Source organism: Microtus oregoni, unplaced genomic scaffold, assembly GCF_018167655.1.
Source record: "Microtus oregoni isolate MIOR12 unplaced genomic scaffold, Mior012 000004F_ref0000308, whole genome shotgun sequence".
NCBI lineage: Eukaryota > Metazoa > Chordata > Mammalia > Rodentia > Cricetidae > Microtus > Microtus oregoni.
In genome coordinates, this window is record NW_024543063.1 from 23,826,378 (window position 1) to 23,851,849 (window position 25,472).

Here is a 25,472-nt window from a genome sequence, read left to right on the forward strand (position 1 = left end):
AATGAAAGGTTGATGTCCCCAAGCCAGAGAGAATCCCAATAGCAGAAGATCTTCAGACTTCATTCACCCCCATTCTGCACCAGACAGTCTTAGGACTCAACCGCAATTATTTCTGTGGCCTCCGGATTTCAGGCTCCTGCCACCAGATTTAGGACTTGCTAAGATTTCACAGTGGTGTAAACTATGACTATGTCATTCTATTGGCTTCACATGGTGGGAAGATTCTAATAAGTCTCTTTCCATTCATTGGCAAGGTCCATGCCATCCAGCTTGGTTCTGAGCAGACTCAAACGCCCCATGCTGCCTTCCTGAAAGAATCCCTATAAGATAATCAAGGGGAGCTCAGTCATAAAAGTGTTTATCTTATAAGAATGATGACCTGAGTTTGATCACCAGAATCCACATTTAAAAAAATAAAACAGGTGTTGTGGCCAGCTCTTATAATGCTAGTATTCAGGGAGAACTAGAGAGCTCTCTGAGGATCAGAACCGCACAGTCCTGCACACTTGGTGACATCTGGGCCAGAGAAGACACTGTCTCAAGAAACAAAGTGGACGGCACAGGAGGAATGTTACTGAGCTTGACTTCTGGCATCCACAAGTGCAAGCATACACATGCATGTATGTATACACACACACACACACACACACACACACAGAGAGAGAGAGAGAGAGAGAGAGAGAGAGAGAGAGAGAGAGAGAGAGAGAATCAAGGGGGCAATCATCAAAGGTGACCACTGTTAGCAGGACAACCTTAGTAATAAAGTTCAACAAGAGAAATTGGTAGCCAATAATCAAATTCCTTCCAACAGACACAGGACCAACAAAAAGCGCCCTTGCTTCTGTAAGAGCAAACACATAAAAGGTCCTTCTAGGGATGGTGGGGTATCCAAGAAGAGCAACCACGGCCACCTGTCAACCTGGAACTGAGAAATATCCCCCCACCAGAACACATCTGACAGGAAAGAGAAATGAGCTCAACCACTCGGTGAGAATAGTGCAGAAATAACAGAATTGTTCTGTCTTGATGGATGATCTAATAAAATTATATAAAATGAAACAATAAAACAAAATCACCAAATACAGTTCTATTTTTCTCATGCTATAAAGTAGATTCTTGCATGGAGTGGAAGGCTGGACTGTGTAACTTTTGGCTGTAGGGAACAATAAAAAGAAACACAATGACAATGGTCCTTTGTCGCTGCAACTACTTAAGTCACTGTATCTGCCCAGACAAGGGCCATAAAAAGATACAGAACTCAAACAAATGAAAAAAGATAGCTACCTTTCCATTCCACCTCCTCCCCCACCCCCATTCTTGTCATAGCTAGTAGCCTTGTTTACAGGAGACAGTTCCTTCCTGGATAAGAACACACCACGTGGTGTTAGGTCTCCAACAGACATGGTGATCATTGGCTCAGAGGCTGGGGACACAGTTCAGTCTGTAAAGTGCCTGCACACATGCATGTGGACCCATGTTCAGTTCCAAGAACCTGTATAAAACGTCAGGTACGATGATGCATACTTGTGGTTCCAGCACTATGGAGACAAGAGCCTTTGGGCTCATTGCCTAACCAACTAGTTTCATTGGTAAGCCTCAAGCCCAGCAAGAGATCCTGACTCAAAAATTAAAATGTAGATAACTGAGGCAGATACCTAAGGTTGGCCTCTGACCACCCATGTACAAACAAATATGCAAGTGCATATCCCACAGGTATACACGAACATGTACACATGCACAGATACAAATGAAGGCATACACATTCACAGATACATATGAATGAGCCCACATGTGCAGAAACACACGAGTGTGCACTCACACTCAGATACACATGCATACTGACTCCGATAAGCTGACTGATCACAACATTCTGAAGGCAAATTCAAAGCCAATAGCAGTGAGACTCCACAGTTGACTGAGTGCAGGGAGATGGCAGGGCTGAAGGAGGAGATAGCTGCACAGCATTAGAAGCTCTTCAGAGAAGCCCAGGTCCCCAGTGAAGATGTGCTCACTCTGAAATGACCTGCCAAGATGACTGTGGGCTCCCCACCACAGCTTTTGAGTCTTTTTATTCTGTGTTTGGCAAGCTTTTCAAAGCTATCTGCCAGGTGCTAAACACCTCTCCAGCCTTTCCAATGAATCTGAATGCAAGCAGTGTCTCCTGGGTAGAGCCGCCTCCTAGGAGTTCCATATTTTCAGTGCATGCCCACAACATGTGGTTGCAACATGATGCCTGCCTTCTACTCAAACGTTTCCCTGAAGGGCCAGCCATTGGAAAACTAAGAGGAAAATGAGGCCTCCCGCTTCATCAGCCACTGGCCCATCTCTTCCATTTCTGGGCATACGCACAAAGGACTCCATATTCTACCACAGAGATACTCGCTCAGTCATGTCCTTTCTGCTCTATTCACAGTAGTCGGGAAATGGAGTTAGCCTAGATGCCCATCAACAGATGGATGGATAATAAAATGTGATAAACACACACATGACAGAAACACTCGATTGTAAAGAAAAATGAAAACTTCGGAAATGAATGGAACTGGAAGATAATATGTTAAGTGGGGTAGCGTAGGCTCAGAAAAACAAAATCTGCATGCTCCCTCTCACAGGTGGATCCCAGCTTCTGTTATAGTTTATGGAGCAGTGAGTGCCGTCAGAGGCCAGGAAACCAGAAAGGGGCCTGTGAGAGGGGGAGAGAGAAAGAAATGGGGTGGGTAATGAAGCACATGCGGTATGGAAATGAAAGAATGTTGGGGGTGAAGGGGTGCAGGCAGGGAATGCGGAGACGGGAGAGAGGGTTGGCAGATCAGCCACAAAGGAAGTATATAGGAGAAAGTCACTTTGACCTGAGTTCCCTACCACACTCTGCCTCTTTCAGGGAACATCTCACAAGAGAGTGGCCTATTTAAGCAATTGCACTATCAAGTCTAAAACAGTAAAATTGCACGTTTTCCATGTGACAATTACCATTCCAAAGCCTTCCTTTTGTTAATGAGTCCCATTCCCTTCACTCGTCAAAGTTCACACCTCTGTTATAAAATATACTTACATTAGCCAAGAAAATTTACCTACTTATCCCCTAAAAGCAGCCTTAAACAAGTCACAGCCTTGTGGTATTTAGAGAACCCGTGTTTGTTTAACTATTACTCTGGTGGAAATATGCATATAAATGACAAGAAGAAAATAAACAAGAATATGGGAGAGACAGAAGTAGGAAGCAGTGGGAGGAACAGGTACCCCCAGCAGAACAGGTACCCAGATTAATAACATTGTCACCCCTGCTGGGAGCTTCAGTTGGTGCCTAGAGCCCATCTTCCAAAAAGGCTTGAAGGGAGCCTGAGACTCAGGGATAATGGTCCCAGTGAATATAATGGCCCTTTGCTGGCCTGATAGCTGACTCCTGCCTATACTGGAAGGAAGAAGGCAGGAGAGAAAACTATCTGCAGCCCTTGCCCCACTCCCAAGAGACCTAGTGCCATGGGACCACAGCTAAAAAAGAAAATGGGAACGGGACACAGGTCCTCCATGGTGTTTATGATGCCGCACCTCAAAGGTGAAATCTACTAGGTCATCCTCTTCTCCACACCTTCTCTTACTGTTCTCTTGTTGCGGGAGGTCCTTCTGCTCCTCCAGCCTATAGCCGCTAAGATACCAGCCCATTGGGGCGTGGTCTCTCTCCCTTTAAAAAAGCGGCCACTTCCCTTCTCACTCTCTTCGCTTCCTCTTCGTTTCCGGCGACTAGACTCCTTCCTGATTGCTCAAAGGGCTGTTGTCTGGGACGGTTATCTGTAAGTTTTTTCCCCTTTAAATAAATATCGCCCTATTAATCATAATTCCAAACTGGTGTGGCATTGTTTGCGACTTACGCCTTCATTCTCTCACTTCCATAACTACCCTGAGGAGGGGGATGGCCTCGGTTTTAAAATCTGAGAAATAAATGAGTGTGATGACTTTTGCTTTCTTCTGTTTTTCTTGATTCTGCTACCAGAAGTAACCTCAACTTTGTGCTTATTCAAGAAGGTCTATCAATGCATAGAACTTACCCCAGTGGCTTTAAAAATCATATGGAAAAGCATCTATCTATATGTTGCCTACTTATATATACAAATACATATTTGTTTAGTTATAGTAATATGTAGAAGCTACCACATGTCCCTTACCTCCGACGGCTTCGTGGCACATTTTCCTCTTCCTGAACACTCTAAGTCATTCGAGTGACCGCTGCCCCCGGGCACACAGGTGCTGGCCTTCACCACCAGAGTTAAACGCAAGGCCACGATGGACTTAGCAACAGAATCATTCACAAAACCTAAAAGGAAACAGGATAACAAGAAATGTAAAGCAAGTTCTTCCAACACACTTTCAACACGACTAGAATTTTGCTTAGGCTGAACTTAGTCTGAAAGTCAGATAAGCACAGTAACGTGGAGGGATAAACTAAGGCACACAGCTTCTGTCCATTCAGACCTTGGGTCCCTAAGATGCACCAGTCTCTCCAAGCTTCATAGGAATTTATCAAAGACAAAGAAGAGGCGTATCAGGCACACCATTATCACTTGTTCCTCTCCTGCCCTTGTCCTGTGAGAGACACTTCCCTTGCCAGTCCCATCTCTGTGTTTCATTTTAGAATTCAGATTCTGAGTTTGCACCCTGCTCTTCACCCACAGAGAAAATGCATGTGTTACTCATTGCTTCCTTCTCCTGAGTACTCTGGACAGTCAAAAGTTCTGGAAATTTCTGAAGATCCCACCTTGTATCAGCTCATCCCAGAGAGTGCCATGTTAGGCAACTGGCAACTCACATCTGTAATGTAACTCTAGCTCCAGGAAATTTGACACTTTCTTCTGGCCTCTACAGGCATGTACACACACACACACACACACACACACACACACACAGAGGTATTCTGGCTATATAACTATAGATAGATAGATAGATAGATAGATAGATAGATAGATAGATAGATTGAGTTCAAAAAGATAATTCTTTTGAGTAAGCCATGTATTCATTTTATAGTCATGTATGATTTAATTTTCATGTAATGAAGTCTTCAAGATTCTATTCTCACTTATGTTTCGTGCAGGCATTGTCAGACTAGATACCCATAATGCATAATCCCAGAAGGGTTTCATGGCTACTGTATTCAAGTTCTTTTAACGATCTATTCCTCTCATGGTCCTGAGGCACAGGAAAGTACAGACTTACATTTTTTTTTCTCTCCTGAGTACATTGCAGTAAAATAAGAAACTGAGTAAGAAACACCCTGTCTTGGGTCTTCCTTGTCTGCAGGACAGTTGGCATCCTCTCCTTAATGATGGTCACTTAAGAACATGTTGCTTCTGTAGATAAGAAATCAGCAACCCTGTATAGAGTGTTCTCAGTTTTGATGCCCCTGCACTTCAGAGGTGCCGTGTATTATTTCCTAAGGCTCACTAGCACAGATTTGATCAAAGTGTTCCTTGACATACTCGGTTCATTTTCCATTCATTTAAATGCTAGGTGGAGGGCAATCACGGAGCAAAGCATGAAGCAGACCTTGAACTGGGAGGGATGAAGGGAATTATTCCCTGACAGAATAAGTGCATTTCAGGAATGTTGAGGAGGCCCTCTGGTCTCAGAAACTAGTCCTCCAACTGTGGGAAGTTAGTTTCTGGGCTGCGCTCCTGTTACTTCCTGAACAACCAGGCAAGTCTTGGTGATACTATACCAGCTCCCCATATGCCCTGCACAGACATTGTGGCAACTTGGTATCCCAGTGGAGACCAGAAGTAGGTTTCTGGTATAGTGTGGTGTTTTCATTCATGGGGAGAAGGTTGCTTTCTTCCTAGTATTTCTTATTGAACCTCTGTTGTGGAGAGGTTTTAGGGAAGAAGGAAGCAGATGGTTTGTTCCTTAGAATCTCTGCACTCTGGAGAAACACCCTGCACACCCCAACTCTGTCAACACTTTCCCCATTCACCCTTGCTGGCCATGCTCCTCCTTCTTCCACTCAGAAACCAGAGATCCCTCTCTGATCTCACCTCGCTTAGGGGCTTTCCCTCGATATTCCGGTGTGTTCTGAGCTTGTCTGGGTCTGCCCATGCTCAAGCATATGTCATGCACCAGTCCCTGACAGTTCTGTCTTAGATGGCTCCTTCTTACGCCACCCTACTGACACCTCCTTGGTGACAAAGAACAGGTCTTGGAGAAGGGATGAGTAATGAGTCAAGACATGGTACACAGAGCCAAAGCAGCAAAAATGGTGCCCCCCAAAAGAGTTCCATAATGCCTTATGAAATATGTACTGTCCACTGGGGCGGGGGGCTGTATGTGCATATAGGGGCGTGTCATGGACATTCCTGTGAGTGCATGGCCATGAGAAGGCATTATAACAACCTCAGGTAATGTTTCTTGAATGTTTGTTGCCTTTATTTTCAGATAGGTCTCTCACTTGCCCGGCACACACAAAGTAGGCTAGGCAGGGTGACCAGCAAGTGCTTGGCATTCAGCTGTTGCTGCTTCCCTACCTCTGGGACTGAAAGACCATATCGCCACACCTAACTTTTATCACACAAATTCTCAGGGTCAAAGTCATATGATTTCAAAGCAAGCACTTCACCAAAGAGCCATCACGCCAGCCCATGTTCTATTCAAATCCTAAAGAACGGCAATCATTGGCATGCAAAAATCTTAGGTTATTAGCACCTTACACTTACCCTGGTGGATAAAAGGTGTAAAAAAAAAATGAGATCTTATCCCCAGTGATTTTTTACACATAAATAATAGAGACAAAATATGCTATCAGTCATTATAAAAATGGTTTTCATATCTCTGCTTTGTTCTTACGTTTCACATTAAATACTTTTAATTTTCTAAAACCTACTTCATCTGTTCACTGAACATTTAGAACACATAGTGCTCTACAATTATGTAGACGAGGCTTTCTTCCAAAGACTATGCTTTAAAATTCTATTCAACTATTAAATTCATTTAGCGAGCAATAATTCAGACAAGTACGTAGTTAAAAGTACACAATATGTAGTTTTACATAATTTGCTCCCATTTCCTCAATGAGCACTGGACGAGCCCACTTCTACAAATGAGGTGACCAAGCGGACTACGAGAACAAAATGACAAGCCACCCTTGCTTCCGGTCACTCTAAACTTTTCAGTCAAAAGTAATGGTTCCTGCCGGGCGGTGGTGGCGCATGCCTTTAATCCCAGCACTCGGGAGGCAGAGGCAGGCGGATCTCTGTGAGTTCGAGACCAGCCTGGTCTACAGAGCTAGTTCCAGGACAGGCTCCAAAGCCACAGAGAAACCCTGTCTCGAAAAACCAAAAAAAAAAAAAAAAAAAAAAAAGTAATGGTTCCTTAAGCAGTGTTGAAACTAGTAGCTTCAGCCAGGCCTTGGAGTACAGGCCTGTAATCCCAGCTACTCATGAGGCTGTGGTGGGAAAATGACAAGCTCAAGGCTGGCCTCAGCAATTTAGTAAGACTGTCTCAAAAAAAAAACATAGAAATCTCAATGGTAGAAGAATTGCCTTGCATGCATAGGATAGGCCCAGTTCTCAAAAATGAAGAAAGAAGCTTCAAAATCTTGCAGAACATTCCCCAAACTACATATTTCCAGAACCAAACATACATGACAAAGAATCTGTGATTTGGAGTAGAATCCTGGCAGATATGTTTTTGAAAAGGATTCCTGGGAGCTGGAGCTGGCTCGGTGGCTAAAAGTGATTGCTGCTCTTGAGTTCAGTTCTCGGCACCCATATTGCACAGCACACACTTGTCTATAATTCCAGGGCCATAGGAATCTGAGGCCCTCTCTGGACCCATGGGCACTGGCACTCACATATATACACATAGTGGTATTTTGCTTGTAACCTAGTAAATAAAGCTTGCCTGAGAGATCAGAGGAGCAGTGCAGTCGGTCATTAGAGAGACCTTTTACCGAAGCATCAGACTGAAGAGGTGATACTGTCTCTGTGAACCCTCAGACTGCCTCCTCAGACTGCCTCGGAGCTCCTGTCTCCTCCCACCCTTAAGTTCCTCTCTCTGCCCAGCCATATCCCTTCCTGTCTCTATCTCCCTGGTGCTGGGATTAAAGGTGTGAGCCGCCACCACCTGACTTTGTTTCTCTTTGAGACTGGATCAGTCTAGTGTAGCCCTTGAACTCACAGAAATCCATCTGCCTCTGTCTCCCGAGTGCTAGGATTAAAAGTGTGTGCCACCATTGCCTGTCTTCTATGGCTAACTAGTGGCTTAGCTCTGCACTCTGATCTTCAGGCAAACTTTATTTGTTAGGTTGCAAATAAAATTTCACTATATGCACATCCTCACACACAGACACCTTCATAAATGCATAATTAAAAAAGACAAAGATTCCCCGGCGTAATTCAGGCATGTGCTTCCAGTTAAAAATCTGGTAGAAAAACTAATAAATCACATCATAATGTCATTGAAATGACAATCATTTGGAATGGGAGGTATTCGTGCAAGCCTCCTGGATTGCATATTATTCATGTAGTTTTGGAATCTAAGCAACTTGTCTTTACTCCCCTGCTCACTATGTATGTCTGAAATTCTTAGTGCAACTCAGAAAGGAAGAACTTTGTGTTGTCTGTATATGCTTAACAAAACCATGAGTATTGGGGCCTTAAAGCCCTACTAAACTATTAATGAAGTTGTACCTGTCCCAGTTAGAGGCATTTCTTTAAATAAAACTTTGTAATGTGGAGGCTGGGTGGGGGAATGGTTATGTCACTAAAGTGCTAGCTAGGCAAGCTTGGGGACGGACCTAAGTTCACAACACTAAATTTTAAGGAGAGGCAGGGGGTGGGGCAAGCCAGGTATGGAGACTCTGCTTGCAGCCCCCACATTGGAGAGGAGATATGGGATGATCCGTGGATCTTGCTGGCCCACCAGTCTAGCCATGGCAGAATCCCAGAGTCAGCGAAAGATTGTTTCAGAAAAGAAGAGCAATTGGGATTAGCGCATGGGGTTGAGAGCAATGGCCGCTCTTGAAGAAGACCTGAGTTTGATTCTCAGCACCCACATGGAGGCTCTGTACCTAGTCTCAGAGGATCCAGGTCCTCTTCGGGCCTCTGCATTCACATGTTAAACAAACATATTTGCAGGCAAAACACCTATACACACAAAATAAAATGAAAAAAATAAGAGCAATTGGGAAGGATACCCCATGTCAACCTCTAGACTCCACACGTACATATGTGCACATACATACACATTCATGAACACACACACACATAATGTTCTCAAATTCATTTACGTCATCATAGTACCTGTTGCTACCCAGTCACGTTCTCCAGTCCCTTAAACTGAGTCGCTGAAACAAAGAGCTTATGTGCACGACCCTGTGTGCATGCACTGAGAACAGTAGCTAGTTACTCTCACCAGGTCAGAGTGCAATCTCACTAAGTTTTTGCACCTCCCTTTGGTGATGTCTGTGGGACGTGCCTGGAATACCCCAGAGTGAAAGCAGTTAGTCCTGTGCAATTTTTCCATCAAACAGCTGTTAAGTCTGGAGCATAGCCCCCCTGGCCTGAAGTTGCATTAGTCTGGACTCCAAATCCCAGCATGCCAGGGGCATTAAATACCACAGGGTATTTAAGTGGGCTCCCAGAGAAGAAACACGTGGCTTTGGGTTTACATATGCTCCCTGCTTTCCTGTCTCCCCGCCATGCATTTGGCCACCCGAGAGTGTCGTATTTAACAAAACGATGGGCATTTTAATTCAGTTTTATCTGATCTAATTGGATTTCTTTGCACTGGCAGAGCCACCACTCTTAGGATATTTTTCTTAACAACAGCAACTAAGTCAGAGCAAAGGAGCACTTAGGAAATTCCATGTGCCCCTTCCAGGAAGAATCCAAAATGAAGCAGAATTCACTCCATGAAAGGAGGCTCTTTGGGGCCATGATCGTCTGAGAGCAGCTAGAAACCAGTATGATCCCTGTCACAGCATCCTGGCATGCTCAGAGGAAACATACAGTACATGGCGCCACTCTACCTTCCGTAAGATATGAAATCAGTGTATTAGGAAACGAAGTCCCCATTTCATTTAGGGGGGAAAAAACCCTACATCCCATGTGGCTGACTGTTTAACTGGCACCTCCAAGGTTGTTGAATGTTGGAATTTTGTATCTTGAGTAGTCGCTAACCCAAAATAACTGTGTATTGCCTGCCTTTGTTTTTTGACTTATTATCCTTGAGGCTTAAATTAGGTAAATCCTTTGAGGGTTTACAAATAGAGCCCTGGCTTCCACCAACCCAAAGGTCAAGAATGTCATGAGATAGCATCAGAGTCCAACAGCAAAGATTCCCCTTGCTTTGTGGGAACCTACCTACTTGCTGTTCCCAACAACATGTTTGAAAAGCACTCTTGATGTATGCTATCCTTCGTCCTATTATTTTAAGAACTTCATGAAGCTGTTGGAACATTGGAACATGATATTTGAATTTGGGGGAACCCGATCTGTGTTCTCATGCCCTGCTCACTTATATTCAACTCCAGAATAAACTATCTCTCATCCCCTTTGAGATGAGAGCTGTGTTCTTACACTGATGATATGGAATGCAATTACTAATACACCCATTGTGGTAGTCTGAAATAAAATGGCCCCCAAAGGGAGTGGCACTTGTTGGAGGAAGCAAGTTGCTATGGAGGTGGGCTTTGAGGTCTCTTTTACTCAAGTTTCTCTCAGTGTGACAGTCAGTTGACTTCCTGTTGCCTGCAAGATGTAGCACTCTCAGCTCCAGCACCATGTCTACCTGCTCGTTGCCATGATCGCCTTCATGATCATAATTGACTGAGCCTCTGAAACTATTAAGTGAGTCACCCTCAATTAAATGCTTTCTTTATAAGAGTTTCTACGGTGATGGCATCTCTTCATGGCAGTAGCAGACCCTAACTAAAACAGGCACTTAGGAAGAATTGTCTCCACTCCAGCACTATGAGAGCCAGGGGCCAGACAAAAGCTGTCAATAGAGAAGAAGCTCTGGAGCCTCTTTCAGTACCAGAATTTTCTGTGGTCTTTTCAAACACTCAGTAACTTGTGGCACACAAGAGGCTAAGAAGGTGTTCTAGTTGGGAGAGGGAGGAGAGTGAATGGGGGAGCAGGAGGGGAATGGGAGGAGGGGAGGAAGTATAAATTTTTGAATGGAAAAAATAAAAAAGAAGGTGTTCTAGTTGTAGCCTTACAGAAACTAAAAGCAAGAGAGAAAGGTAGGAGATAATTATTAATGCAAAGAGAGACAAGAGGAAGTGGGGTAGGGCAAGGGGAAGATAAACCAAGTCTTTCATGTAGATTGGAAAAAGGGTTTGAGGGAAAAGAAGAAATAACATCTGATATAGACAGTTGTATCTGGTGAGTAAATGGGTCAAGATTTCTACTGTAAACATTAAATCTGAAATGCCTTCCAGATTTAAATATATGAATATTCAGACTTTGTTGTGAATAAAGGATATACAAAGAGTAAATTTGAAAAATACACCTAATCAAGTTTCTATATTTTCTTTTTAAATTTTTACTTTTGAATAAAAGAACAATCTTTAATTGTGTTGCTTGAGAATTTCACATGTGAGACAATGTGTTTCATCAAATCCAACCCTCCCTCTATCCTCCCGTTCCTCCAGCATCCTCCCTCAAATGCACCTCTCATTTGTTCTTGTCTTATAATCACATACACGCACAATTAGAGTTCAGTTGGAGATGCCCATATGTATGTTGGTGTCAGGCTGACCACAAGGTCATGGAGACCAGGAGGCTTGCTCCTAAAATGCTGATGAGACCCCAATGGGGCAGTCAAGCTGATGTGATGGCCAGACACAGGACATGGGTAGTTGGGAACATGAGGGCTTATGGAAAGCTTGGTGCCATCTAAACACAGACGATAGCAAATGTACAGGAACAGAGAAGCGTGCTACAGGGGAGAGAAGAGAGAAGTGGGGACTCAGCACCAAGACCAGAGATTAGTGTCTGTCAGTAAACTGAGCTGTTTCCTTGGTTTTTGTTGGTTATTGGTTTGTTTTTGTTGTTGTTGTTTAGGCTTTTGTTTGTTTTGGTTGTTTTTGTTTGGTTTTGGTTGTTGTTGTTTTGATGTTTTTGAGACACAGTCTCTCTATGTAATCCTGATTATCCTGGATTTTTCTGTGTAGACAAAATTGGCCTCAAACTCACAGATTCTCCTGCCTCTGCCTTCCAAGTGCTGGGACTAAAGGCACGTGCCACTACACCCAGCCTATAAATCGAATTGTGTATCAATACCAGGCCATAATTATACAAAACACACACACACACACACACACAAAAAAAAAAAAACAACTACAAAATGTTTTCAATTGGTGAGGAAAGTTAAGATTTCTATTTCTTTTTTTCTTCTTTTTATTTATTTTATTTTATTGGTAGAATGGTGGTTTGCATTTTGGTCTGCTAGTTACTTTGTGGGTTTGTGTGGGTGTTTGAGACAGGGTCTCTGGTGTTCCCAAGCTAGCTTTGAATACACAGAAATCCTCCTGAACTGCAGGTGTGAGCTGCCATGCCCCACATGAGATTTCTTACAAAGCATAGAGAACTACACTAGGTTAGGACTATGACTGTATCACAGAGAAAATTTTGGTCCAAGGTGGGAAATGGGTCTTGAGCTCTCTGCGGAGGTCAACTTGTCATTTAGATACTGGAAAAGGAAAACGGAGGCTGGGAGGAAAACAGATGTTGAGGAACTCACTTCTGTCTGGAATGTGGTTGGATGATTTCCCTACTGAGATCTAAAACGGTGAAAGCAGCACCATTACCCAGGGATCTGTTAACACCCACAAGGAACTAGTTAGGATGACAAATAAAAGTTGGACTTCCCCTCCCCACCTCATTTCTCCTCTCCTGCCTCCCCCATCTTCCCAAAAACACTAATGCACACAGTGCTCTTGCTGCTGCCTAGGGGTGCTCATTAACACAGTAAGGAAGTGTTCTCCAATCATTACAGGGCCTCTTATAAAGCCCCCCTTGGTGCAAATGAGAAGTGAAGGAGGGCCCAGCCATTATCCTTGGAATGCAGTGGTCAAGCATCAATTAAAGTGCAGGGAATGGCTGGCTTCAGGCCATTAACTGTTTATTTTACTGCCTTCTTCTCTAAGGCTAATGCTAAAGAGTCTTAAATGGACTTTGTAGTTAACACCTCATTGGGATTAATAGCGAAGGGGATTTGCACAATTCACTTTAGTCTTTTAGTTCAAGATCATTTTCCTTCCTCTTAAAGGGAAAGGGTACATGGAAAATAAAAATTCTGACCATAAATTCTTAAGCTATAGGAGCTCAAAATAGATTGCACCAAGTTTGCCTATTAGTGCATGGAGTCATTTGGCACAAACTTATAACCTATAAATACCGTTCTCAACTCAGGAAGTCCCAAAGCATGGATGTTTTCAAATAGCAGCTTCCTGCTGAGGACCTAGGGCTCTGGCATTAACTGGGACACTGGGAAAGTCAGCTCACAATGACCACATCTTGTTCCATTAGGCACGGTGTGTGTGTGTGTGTGTGTGTGTGTGTGTGTGTGTGTGGAATGGCCACACCTGTGCCAGGCTAGTGCAAAGCATAGTAAGTCAGGAAGGATTCTGCTTGCATCTGTGACCCAACACTTGGAGACCGGGTAACAAAACAGAAGAAATCAACTCTTTGATAGTGTCAGGCCAGGAGCAAAGAGCTTCCTTTTTGGGTGTGAGCTCCTGTCAAGATCAAGTTTGGGGCTAACACTCCTCGACAGCAGGAACCCAGCTCCTCTTCAGTCCTGTTTTATGAATAAAATCCAGATCACGTGGTAAACTGGGAGGAGGTACTGGATCACTCCTTCTAAAACATCCTCCCAGTGCTAATATAGTTGTGCTGAACCCAGTGAAGAACCTGGTGGCACACTATAGACTCAGGACCTCATTGCAATCTTTTTAATCTTCTCTGCATGAAGTTTTGAGTCAGTTTCTACCAAAAAGGTTGACAGTTGCTGTTCCCACTGATAACATTTTGTTACTGTGTGTTTTGTTTTGTGTGGGGGACAACGGTTGGCCTCTGCTAGGTAGTCAAGGATGACTTTGAACTTCCAGTTCCTGCTGCCTTCACCTTCAGTGTGCTGGGATTATAGTCACACACCACCACATTCGTTTTATTGGGTGCTAGGGAACCAACCCAGGGCTTCCTGCCTGCTGGGCAAACACTATATAACCAGCTGCACCCCCTTCACACTTGTGAGTTTGATGCTTAGAGGATCAAAGGTGTGGGGGGACAGTTTGCCCATACAGAATATCTCATTGGGGGGACCCTAAGATCTAGCTTAGTGATTCCCAATCTTCCTAATACTGTGAGCCTTTAATAAAGTTCCTCATATTGTGGTGACCCCCACCATAAAATTATTTTTGCTGATACTTCATAACTGTAATTTTGCTACTATTACGAACTGTAATGTAAATATCTGATATGTAGATCTCTGATGTGCACGCCCTCCGAAAGGGTCGTTCAACCCCCAAAGGAGTCCTGACCCACAGGTTGAGAACCACTGAACTAGCAAACTATGCTTCCCGAATTAGGGAACACAATGGCGTGTAAACATGCCGTCATGTCATCATGTGGAACTTGTTCTAAATCTAAATCACCAAATGGGTTACACCCAGCCAAATGACCTTGGCAATTACATATCATCATTTTGCTTTAAGGAAGAAAATGGATAATGTGAAGACATTCTTAGAAAAAAGTTCAACCAACTTGCTCTCACCTGAACATAATTTTATTCTCAACATACGCTGCTGTCAATACAACAAGGTTATCACCACCTCCTTACTCAGGCAGCATCTTCTCTCCAACCTACAGAGAGCTCTGAAAATGCAACGTCCAAGAATAGGCTTTAAAAGTTAACAAAAGGTATGAGTGGAGTGTTCATCCTCGGTCAGAGTGCCACAGCGACTTGGGGCTCACCTAAAAAGCTATATTTTTGCTCAATTTCTTTGCAGAAAAGTATCGATGCTGATAATACTCCTTTCCCCAAGGCTGGTATCCGGTAGCACTTTCTCTGAATTGAAAGATTCTTTCTTGTCCTGTTCTATCACGTTAGCCATCTGGTCTAGAGGAAATCACTGCACAGTTACTTCCTCACATGAACAAAATACTAATTCCATCACACCCTCTCCATCTGTCTGTCATATACAAGGCCGGGTGGTTGTCAGAATGGCTCACCTTCTATTGGACAAGGAAGAAAAGAAAGAATTTTAATACCTTTGGTGTCTAAGACTCCTTTCTGGAAGAGAAACAGTCACTCTTTTCTAGATGGTTGTTTTGACAGGGGGTCATAATATGAAAAGATTTTGATGTAGCGCCAATAGATAAGGACTTTATAAATGATATTTGTCATCATCACCATCATAATAACTGCCATCACCATTACCTCCATCATCACCAGCCCCATCAGTATCTCCACTATCATCAACAGCAATATAAACAAATAATATCTATATAAAATGAGGCCTTAGTATTTGGGTTTCTGGAAAAACCACCGCTGTTTGTTAATGTTGAAACAAGAGAAAGTGATCTCTTTGGGAAGCTTAAGGCAGCAGCCGAGCTGGTGTTTGATGAAGGCCATCTCCTCACAGTATCCTCACAGGCAAGAGGAAGCAAGGGACTGCTGGGTGAGCAGTGCTCCTGTGCATGCTCATTGATTGGATTTATGAGCACTACACCTCACAGCCCGGTTACTTCCCAAAGCCCTTGCCTTGTGTTGTCACATCACAGTAGGAACTTAAGTTTTAACATATGAATTTAAGGAGGCTAGAGAAGATCATGAATATAACCTAGTACAAGTCCTGAGGAGAAGACACCGGAAAAGTATGTCCCCCCTTAAAAACAGCAGTGAACAAGAAAGCCAGAGATATTCCCTTAACTCAGTCTATCAAGTCTAAGCTTTGAAATGAAATTTTAAAAATTATTTTTCACTCTTTAAAGTTCTTTCTATAATTTAAAAACAATGTGGTTGGTAGTTTTGGTTTGGTTTGGTTTTTTGTTTTGTGTAGCCTTGGCTGTCCTGGAACTAGCCCTGTAGACCAGGTTGGCCTTGAACTCACAGAGATCCACCTGCCTCTGCTTCTTAAATTCTGGGATTAAAGGTATGAGCCACCATTGCCCAGCTAAAAATAATATTTACATCAAAGCATAACTTACAACTTTCCTGCAAATTAAAATGGTCCATCCTAGAGAGAGACTAATCAAGACCCAGGAAGTAAATAACTCACAAGTCCCAGTAACTTCCTGAAACTTATGAGTCACAAAAGCTTATATAACCTATAACCTTATACAAGGTTATATAAGCAGAAATGAATAGTTGGGGAAAAGAGATTCTCTGACAAAGCTCCCTACAAGGCGATAGGAATGAAGAGTCTTACAGGGATGTAGCCTTCAAAAGTCATCAGTTACTTTAAGGGTGGGTTTTTAATAATGCAGCTGCCTTTGAGATATCATCTATGCTCCTATAAGTATCCCTAATAAACTCAGTGCTTACCTAACCTAGAGTTGGGTGGAAAATTCAATGATAGCCTTTGCTGGAGAGGTTGTGGAGAAAGGGGTACACTCACCCATTGCTGGTGGGAATGCAAACTTGTGCAACCACTCTGGAAAGCAGTGTTTCGGTTTCTCAGGAAATTTGGGATCAACCTACCCCTGGATCCAGCAATACCACTCTTGGGAATATACCCAAGAGAGGCCCTATCATACAACAAAAGTATATGCTCAACTATGTCCATGGCAGCATTGTTTGTAATAGCCAGAACCTGGAAACAACCTAGATGCCCTTCAACGGAAGAATGGATGAAGAAAGTATGGAATATATACATATTAGAGTATTACTCAGCAGTAAAAAACAAGGACTTCTTGAATTTTGCATACAAATGGATGGAAACAGAAAACACTATCCTGAGTGAGGTAAGCCAGACCCAAAAAGAGGAACATGGGATGTACTCACTCATATTTGGTTTCTAGCCATAAATAAAGGACATTGAGCTTATAATTCATGTTCCTAGAGAAGCTAAATAAGAAGGTGAATCCAAAGACAAACACATAGGCATCCTCATGAATATTAACCTTCATCAGGTGATGAAAGGAGACAGAGACAGAGACCCACATGGGAGCACCGGACAGAAATCTCAAGGTCCAAATCAGGAGCAGAAGGAGACGGAGCACGAGCAAGGAACTCAGGACCACGAGGGGTGCACCCACACACTAAGACAATGGGGATGTTCTATTGGGAACTCACCAAGGCCAGCTGGCCTAGGTCTGAAAAAGCATGGGATAAATCCGGACTAGCTGAACATAGCGGACAATGAGGAATACTGAGAATTCAAGAACAATTGCAGTGGGTTTTTGATCCTACTACACGTACTGGCTTTGTGGGAGCCTAGGCAGTTTGGATGCTCACCTTACGAGACCTGGATAGAGGTGGGCAGTCCTTGGGCTTCCCACAGGTCAGGGAACCCTGATTGCTCTTCGAGCAGATGAGGGAGGGGGACTTGATCGGGGGAGGGGGAGGGAAATGGGAAGCGGTTGCGGGGACGAGGCAGAAATCCTTAATAAATAAATAAATTTATAAAATAAAAATAAAAAAAAAGAAAATTCCTTTTCATTATTTATATGACTAAATGGAGAGCTACGACTTATAAACTCATAGGATAGCACAGGATTAACATTTTTATAAAGGACAACAAGCAACCTACATAAGAATGACAAGCTAGTAAAGCATAATGTTATTAAAAAACATTCAAATCATAAAATTCTTATTTGAAAAAAAATAATGAGATTTGTCAAATCTATCCATGCCCCTGTCTCCAGCATTAAATAATCTCCATTTAAGCATGTGAATGATTTCCTTTTCTCATTGTACATAAAAAACACATCAGAATTGAACATCTTTTAAAAATAACAGTCCTAAGAACTCATTAGGAGAACAAGGAAATTAATTTGTATTTTTCTTTGAAATTTTGTTGGCTCACACAGAATGTACAATTGAAACTCTCCGTGTATGTAATCTATTTTTTAATGTCGGTTTGATGACTTCCTTATAATCAGTCAGAATTATATATCATTTAATCTTTCATTTGTGCAATTTGAACTCATCAAATCCTAGTAAGTCCCTTGTTAAATCACTGTAGCACTCATACACAACTGCCGCCATGTCCAGTTAACGAATGGCTCTCCATTAATGGCATTACAGTCGATGCCAAAATAATTAATCACATCTCTGTGCAGATGGGAGGGAGATGATAAATGCACACTTAATTGGGATGAAGGTGACTTCACAAGCGTCGTCAGGGAACTGGCTTCTCAGATGAGCTTCCTCAAAAGGCTGTTGATTGGCATGTTTGCTTTCCTGACCCTTGGGAGTAGTCTGAGCATGATCTTTCGATTTCCTTAGCTATATCCATAGCTCTCTGCTCTGCTTCAACTCAAAATCCAAGGTTTAAGTGGTCATCCACCAGGCTGTTGGGTAACTTAATAGTCCTATGAGAGCAGTTACCTGAATGTATGAGTATTTGGTAAGATTTCTAGCTGGGTTCTTGAATTCTGCTTGGCTTTATTTTTATACCTAAATTTATTATGCTAAAATAAATGATCTGATGTGTGGCACTGACACACTCACAGTGCACCATAATTTAAGGAAGGAAACAATGGGAAGGTTAGGAGGGTGAGTCTGACTCAGTGGGTGACTTCTGGTTCACATCAGCGTTATTTCTCATCATGGCAACTGCCCCACTCCTCACCTCAGGCCTCAGAAGACTCCCAGCAGCCTTCCCTATCTGCTCCACTTGCTAGGGCTCCAGAAAGGGCTCTGCCTGTCCTACTTCCACTTCAGTTGATGTGATAATACACCTGACAAAAAGTGACTGGTGGCAGAAAGGGGTCTCTTTCCGGTTATGCTCCCAAATTACAGTCCATCACTGCGAGAAAGTCGAAGAAAGAACTTCAGCTAGCTAGTCAAATCACATCCACAGTTAAAGCCGAGAGAAACTGATGCTCATGTGCTGCTTGCACTCAACTCTATCTCTCTACTATCACACTTGTCAGGCAGGAAACACACACACACACACATATACCCCTTGCCTATGGAATGGTGCTACCCACAGTGGGCTGGGGTTTCTCTTATTAATTGACTTAAATAAGACAATCTCCCACAGGCCAACCAGCATCAGCAACCTCTCTTTGAGCCTGTCTCCCCAGATGATTCTAGGTTGTGCCCTTGATAATTAAAGACAACCATTGCACCACTACTCAGGTCCTCTTCCATCTGACTTATAAAGGCCCAACATTACCTACAGAATCTGTTCAATAACCTTAACTTGGGCTTCAATACACTAGCCACCATCACAGACCTGAAGATGAGGTTTGAAGGAAAACACTCCTTTAGGCAGTTGTTTCTTCTCTGCAGAGCTAAATGCAGATACTTTGGTGGGGATTCTAGATCAAGACGAACGGGATTTCCCAGCTTGCCTGTAGTAGTTTCAGGCACTTGAACACTTGGTCCCCAGTTAGCAGCACTATTTGGGGACGTTTTGGTAGTACATGTAGGGGTAGCCCAGCCAATCACCTTGCTTGTTGGGTGGGGTCTCCCGAGGATATTAAATCTGTATGTATTATTACAATCTCTGTCTGAGTTCATTTAAGCCGCTACACTTGGCGAACCAACGTTCGGCTTTTTTGCCCCGGCCCCCTGTTCAGCCCGGGGGCACAAGCTCAATCTTTCCCAGCCTTTGCGAGCAAGTCAGCTACAGGAGCTCAGGAAGCGCGACTGGGCTCGAGCTTTCCCTTCCCCCACTCCAGTCCAGCTGCAGTACATCGGCTCACGGGCAACTCAGCCCTGGCCACCTGCTGGCCCTGTCCTGCTCCGCCCGCCAGACATGCTCGGATCTAGCAACAGTGGTGCCAGCGCCTCTGTATTCAGCCCCCCCACCCCACCCCAGCACCCAGCAGTAAAACAGCGTGATCAGTACACAAGGCCACTCCGTGCTGCGCTGTGTCCTCCCCCCTCCCCCTCCGCTGGCTGAGTCCGGCCTTGGCTCTGCCCCGGTTCCTGGCCCTCCCCCCTGCTGCTTACAGTTAACTTTCAGTTTTGGGTTTTGAGTAGACTTTTTCAGACCGGCTCTGACTCCTGCCACGTGGACTCACGTGCACTTCACCACCACAACCATCTTTTGACAACACTCTGGCCGGACCTTCTCGAAACGCTCAGAGACTAGTTACAATTTTCTTAGGTCAAAGGTTAATTTGGGAATTTTACCATCATTTGCCTTCACAGAACCCCCTAAGAAGAACATCGCCCCCAAGTCAGCTGGAACCAATCTAAGAGGACAACGTCCCCTCTCCCAACAGAGTTTGCCCTCAGGGTTAGGGACATCTTTTAGTGGTTGGTTTAGGGTTGAGGGGATGGGGGAAATATTTTATGGAATTAGGGGTATTTTCAAAAAAAGGGGGGGGATTAACTGGTTTGATGGGATGATTGGTATTTGTGAATTACTGTTTTTAAAAAATTGTATTGGTACTGTTTCTTGTATATTGATATATTGAATATTGAATGTGAGTGTTCCTACCTCTATTTTTGTATAAGACTATGCTTATAACTTTGTCTATATTGTATTGATACATCTACCATATTACAATGTACATTTCTACCTCTGATATTATTTATATAGTAACATTGTTTACATTTGATATGTAATGACATTGTTTACAGTTGAAGATCATTGTCTTCATATATTGCACAGTTGTTTATTCTCTTAGTCTTCAAGTTAGATAGGTATTGAGAATTATATGTTTGTCATATTTATTTTTATGTTAATCAGGTTTTTTAGATACATAGAGATTATATTTAGTATAGATAGTATAATCTTCAGCCTCTTCGAAGAGCTGTAGAAAATGGCCTTTAATCTAACCTAGAATTCTATGCCAACGAGACACAATCACTCCTGACAACACCACTCTACTCCCGAGAGAATGTTGAGCACCAAAGATACTCCACTGGGAGCTTGTCTTCTTGGCAGAACTGGCCTTTGGGTTAAGAAAAGCCCAGACCTCAACTACTGACAAAGATACAGAATATCCATAAGTGGATAAAACAGGATTGTCTTATCTTGCCAAGACAGGGTAGGATAGTTCTAAGAAAGTTCCTTGCCTTTAATAATGGTATGTCAGTTATGTTAGGCCTTACTCAAAGTTGGTTGACTCAACATTACAAACAAGACTTTGGGTGATTGCCCAGGTAGTCAGTTGTCTCTGTCATTTGTTGCACATTTTGGATATCTCTCATTTGTTAAGTAATATTAATTCCCTTCTCAGATCTTTGACAGAGTTAAAGATTAGATAATTGTTGTTACTTTCTACATTATTTAGACTCCTTGGAATAAAATGTTTAGTGTATTTATTGTTTGTTCCCATTGTATATAGTTGTATTTGGTTTGGCTCTATCTTATTTAGACAAAAGGGGGAGATGTAGGGGTAGCCCCAGCCAATCACCTTGCTTGTTGGGCAGGGTCGCCTGAGGATATTTTTTACTAATAAATATTGCGGGCGTGCTCCCTGCCGCCCCTTCTGCTTTCCTGTTCTTTGCTGACACTTCTGGTTCTGTAAGTCTATTTCCCAATTAAAGCTATATATATTATTACAATCTCAGTCTGAGTTCATTTAAGCCGCTACAAGTACAACCTTGCTAAGAGAACGTACATTCCTGGGGGTGAGCGCTGAGGTTAAAGTCCCTCTACCTGCTTCAGGCGTATGGTTTAGGATGTGAGTTCTTACGTTCCTGCTCCGGCAACCATACTGACGGCTCTTGTCATGTTGTCCCTACCATTGGGAACCCTAACCCTCTGGAACCATAAACCAAAATAAAGGCTGGTTGTTTTTTTGTTTTTGCTTTTTTTCTATAAGTTGCCTTGGCCATCGTCATTTATCACTGTGACAGAAAACTAATACAAAGTTACGGAACCCTGAGGAGGTGGAGCCCCAAGAGGGAAATTGGTCATTGGGCTCAGGGCTTAGGAGTTACAGTCACATCCTGCTTACTGGTCTAAAAAGGTCTGAGCAAGTAGCCTATGCTTCGACTACTGCAGCCACAGGCTGCTCCTGCCATGCCTTCCCTGCCATGACGCTCTCAACCATCAGCCTTCCTCTCTCAAGTGGCTGCGTATAAAGTATCCTGTCCCTGTGACCAGAAGAAAAGAGTTACTGCAGTGGGTATGGGACAGCAAACCTGAGGATATGAGAGAAGAATGGAGCAGTGGAATGACCCAGGAACCTAGAGAAGGAATACAGGAGTGGTGTGAATAACCCAGTTCCATAGGAGGTGGTAACTAGTAACTGTCCACAGAGAAGCAAATTTCATGCTCATCCAGGAGCCGGCTGAACCCAGAGCCCCAGGCCAGCCTGGGCAGAAAGCCTCACTGTACACTGGGCCTGCTCAGACCGCAAACGCCACACCAGCCCTAGTGGAGGGTGACAGAGGAGAAATGAGTTCTTCCCGCTTAGTTCTCCAAGTCCTGTCCTTTATTCCAATGGGGCTGTCACCTGGAAAGGGTTTCTCCCCGCTGTCCAGAGCAGGATTTGTGCATGCTCAGTCTTTTCTAAAGCCTTGAGGTGACTATCTGATTATCCTATCTGATTATCGCTCCTTTCTGTTAGAGCCAATGTAAGCACATTAGAAATTCTATTGCTCTCTCTTACAACCTTTACAGTCCCAATTCCCTGCTCGGCTTTGTTTGAACAGCCTGCCTTCTCTGTTGTAATATCTAATAGGAGCCGTGCACAGTGTGTAAAGTGGAGGTCTGAAAGAAAGCAAGACAAAGCCAACCTTGGTATATATTCTAAATGAAGAAAGCGCCCCAGGAAACATCAGGTGGTTCTCATTCCTCCCTAGATTCTATTTCCAATCCTAGCTGTGGCCCCACCTCAGTAGGCCGCCTGCTTGCCACCAAAGGCAGAAACTCAGTTTCTGGCGTGGAATGCAAGCTTCAGAACCGGGCTTATTTGTACAAGATAGTCCTGTGTTAATAGTCCAGATACAATGCTTTTCAAAGTACAGCTATCTTATTAACAGAAAACAAATTTGTTAATTAGCTGATTGTTTTACATTCATGAATATTAGCTATTTGTACCATACACACACGCACCCCAAAGCATCAGTGTCCTTTCCAATTCTAATAAGCTTCTTTCAGAGCACCTGTCCTTTCACAGGTATCACTATGGACCACACACTCACTCAAGCATGCTATGAGCTATACTATTTTATAATTATCTGCCTATAAAGACTTTTAAACTAAATATGTGCATAGGTATACCTGTTTCCTTGATGCATGCAGGTATTCATGTGGGTGGACATGTATGTACAGGTGTATATGTAGGTACACCTACAAGTGTGTATATGTATATATGGATGGATGGATGATGGGTTGATGGACAATTAATAAATAGATGGCCAGATGGATGATGGAGGGATGGACGCATTGCATCTGTATAGCAACAGAAAATCTAAAACCAGGTCAAGGACGAGTGCATCAGAGGACTGTCATTTTCTTTTGAGACAAAGTCTTGTTGTGTACCCTTGGGCGGCCTCACACTCAGCTGGCCACAAACTTATAGTGCTCCTCCTAATTCTGCCTCCTGAGTGCTGGTATTATAGGCATGTGTCCTTTTCTGGCAGGAAATTGATTAAAGTTAAAGTTGGTATTTATTAAAGCCATATCTACCCCTGAACTTTAATTCTATGAGACTCTTACATATCACCTTTGATGTTGGGTTTGGGAAAATGTTTTGTGGGTGCAGTGGGGTGGAGTGTTTTTGTTTGTTTGTTTTGTTATTTGAATTGTTTCTCAATGGCAAATTTGAACTGGGTTTTCATAATTATAAAATATGCCTCTTCTGGCTTACCAGGAACCTCATACTTACCAAACATGTACTATGCTAAGTGTTTATGATACAACAGTCAAGAAAACATACACTCCCTCCCTGCCTTTACGGCCCTTCCATTAACAGGAGTAACCAACACTGATGTAGAAAGGCTATTCTCCATAAGATGATTATCCTCAAGGAAGAGAAAGTGGGGTCCAGACAACACAGGAGAAGGGAAGCTGTTGTTGTCAGGTAACATGGTCACACTGAGGTCCTCACAAGTAGGCATTATGGGAATTCAGCAGGGAAGAAGATTCCGGGGGGCAGTTCTCACAGAGAAGAGGAACAGACCAGACATTTACGCAAAGGCCTTCCTCATGGGCTGCCAGGCCTCAGCTTCTTCTATGAGGGACAGAGGAGCTGGTGAAGAACTGTGAGCAGACAGGAACAGTGCAAGTGGCCCTCCCGACAAGGCTCAGAAGTCAGGGGCAGGGGTGGACACAGGAAGGCCAGGCAGGAAGATCTAGGACAGCCCAGATGCTAGAGACTGGAGCTGGGAAGTGCACAGTGACGGCCAGAAGGGATCTGTGAAGTTTGATGAAGTTTGAGCGGCAGACACTTCCTGGTGAAAGTATTAGGAAGGAGAAGAAAGGGGAGGAGGGAATCAAGGCCTGGGCTTGGATAAGCAGAATAAAGCTGACAGATAAGAGAAGCCACACTCAGGCATCATGGCACACAAGGCTGATCTCGACCTGAGATGACTCAAGCTTGTCCCTCACACCCTTCTCTTTGTCTCCCTGGCCGTACTTACTCATCTCTGCCCGGCTCCCTAGTCCCTTTCTCTGCACAGCCACACAATAGCATGTCTCTGCGCCCCTCCCTCCCCCAACACCCTTCTTCCCCAGCAGCTCCAGTTTCCTCAGAGGGCTGCAGAGGCTGAGCCCACCTGCCTCCTCCTCAGCTGCGGTCCTGCATTTCCAGCTGGATGCAGGACACCAATACCACATCTAAACCAAACAAAAGCAGAGCCCTTATCACTGATTGGGTTTGATATATTCCAACTGATAAGAACCACACACACACACACACACACACACACCCAGATGTGAGAATCCCTGACTATTGCTGCCCCTCTCTACTCCATGGAACTCACCATACACACCAGTGCCATTGTCACCGTCATTGTCGTCCCTTGGCCTGTGAGATAAACTCAAGCCCTTAACCCAAGAGTGACCGCTTTTCCAGGTCCACCCACGCTTCTCAACCCCTCCAACTTCCTTGTTAAAATCCACTGGCACAGACAGCTAACTCTGCTGTTGGCAAACACCATGTGCCCTCCCCACCCCCACCAGGCTGTCACTCACGCCCATCTCTACTTTTTGTTCAAGGCCCAATTCAAAGTATATGTCAGGTCTAACACCGTAGCATTCCCTTTGGCAGCTGACCACCATAGTAGTTAATTTTCTGTCTGCTTGATTGGATTTAGAATCACCAGGGAAACACACATCTGGATGTGTCTGCAGGGGTGTCTCAAGAGGGGTTTAACTGAGGGGAGAAGACTCGTCCTAAGGGTAG

At 43.7% G+C, this 25,472-nt stretch overlaps 1 protein-coding gene across 1 annotated transcript in view; it reads right to left on the bottom strand.

The window, feature by feature from the left end:
- Window positions 1–25,472, bottom strand: part of Dner (delta/notch like EGF repeat containing) — a 301,330-nt gene that overhangs the window by 140,878 nt on the left and 134,980 nt on the right. The window contains exon 5 of the mRNA XM_041650981.1: window positions 4,161–4,309. Within this exon, the coding sequence (XP_041506915.1) occupies window positions 4,161–4,309 (149 nt within the window). The remainder of the gene's footprint in view (window positions 1–4,160; window positions 4,310–25,472) is intronic.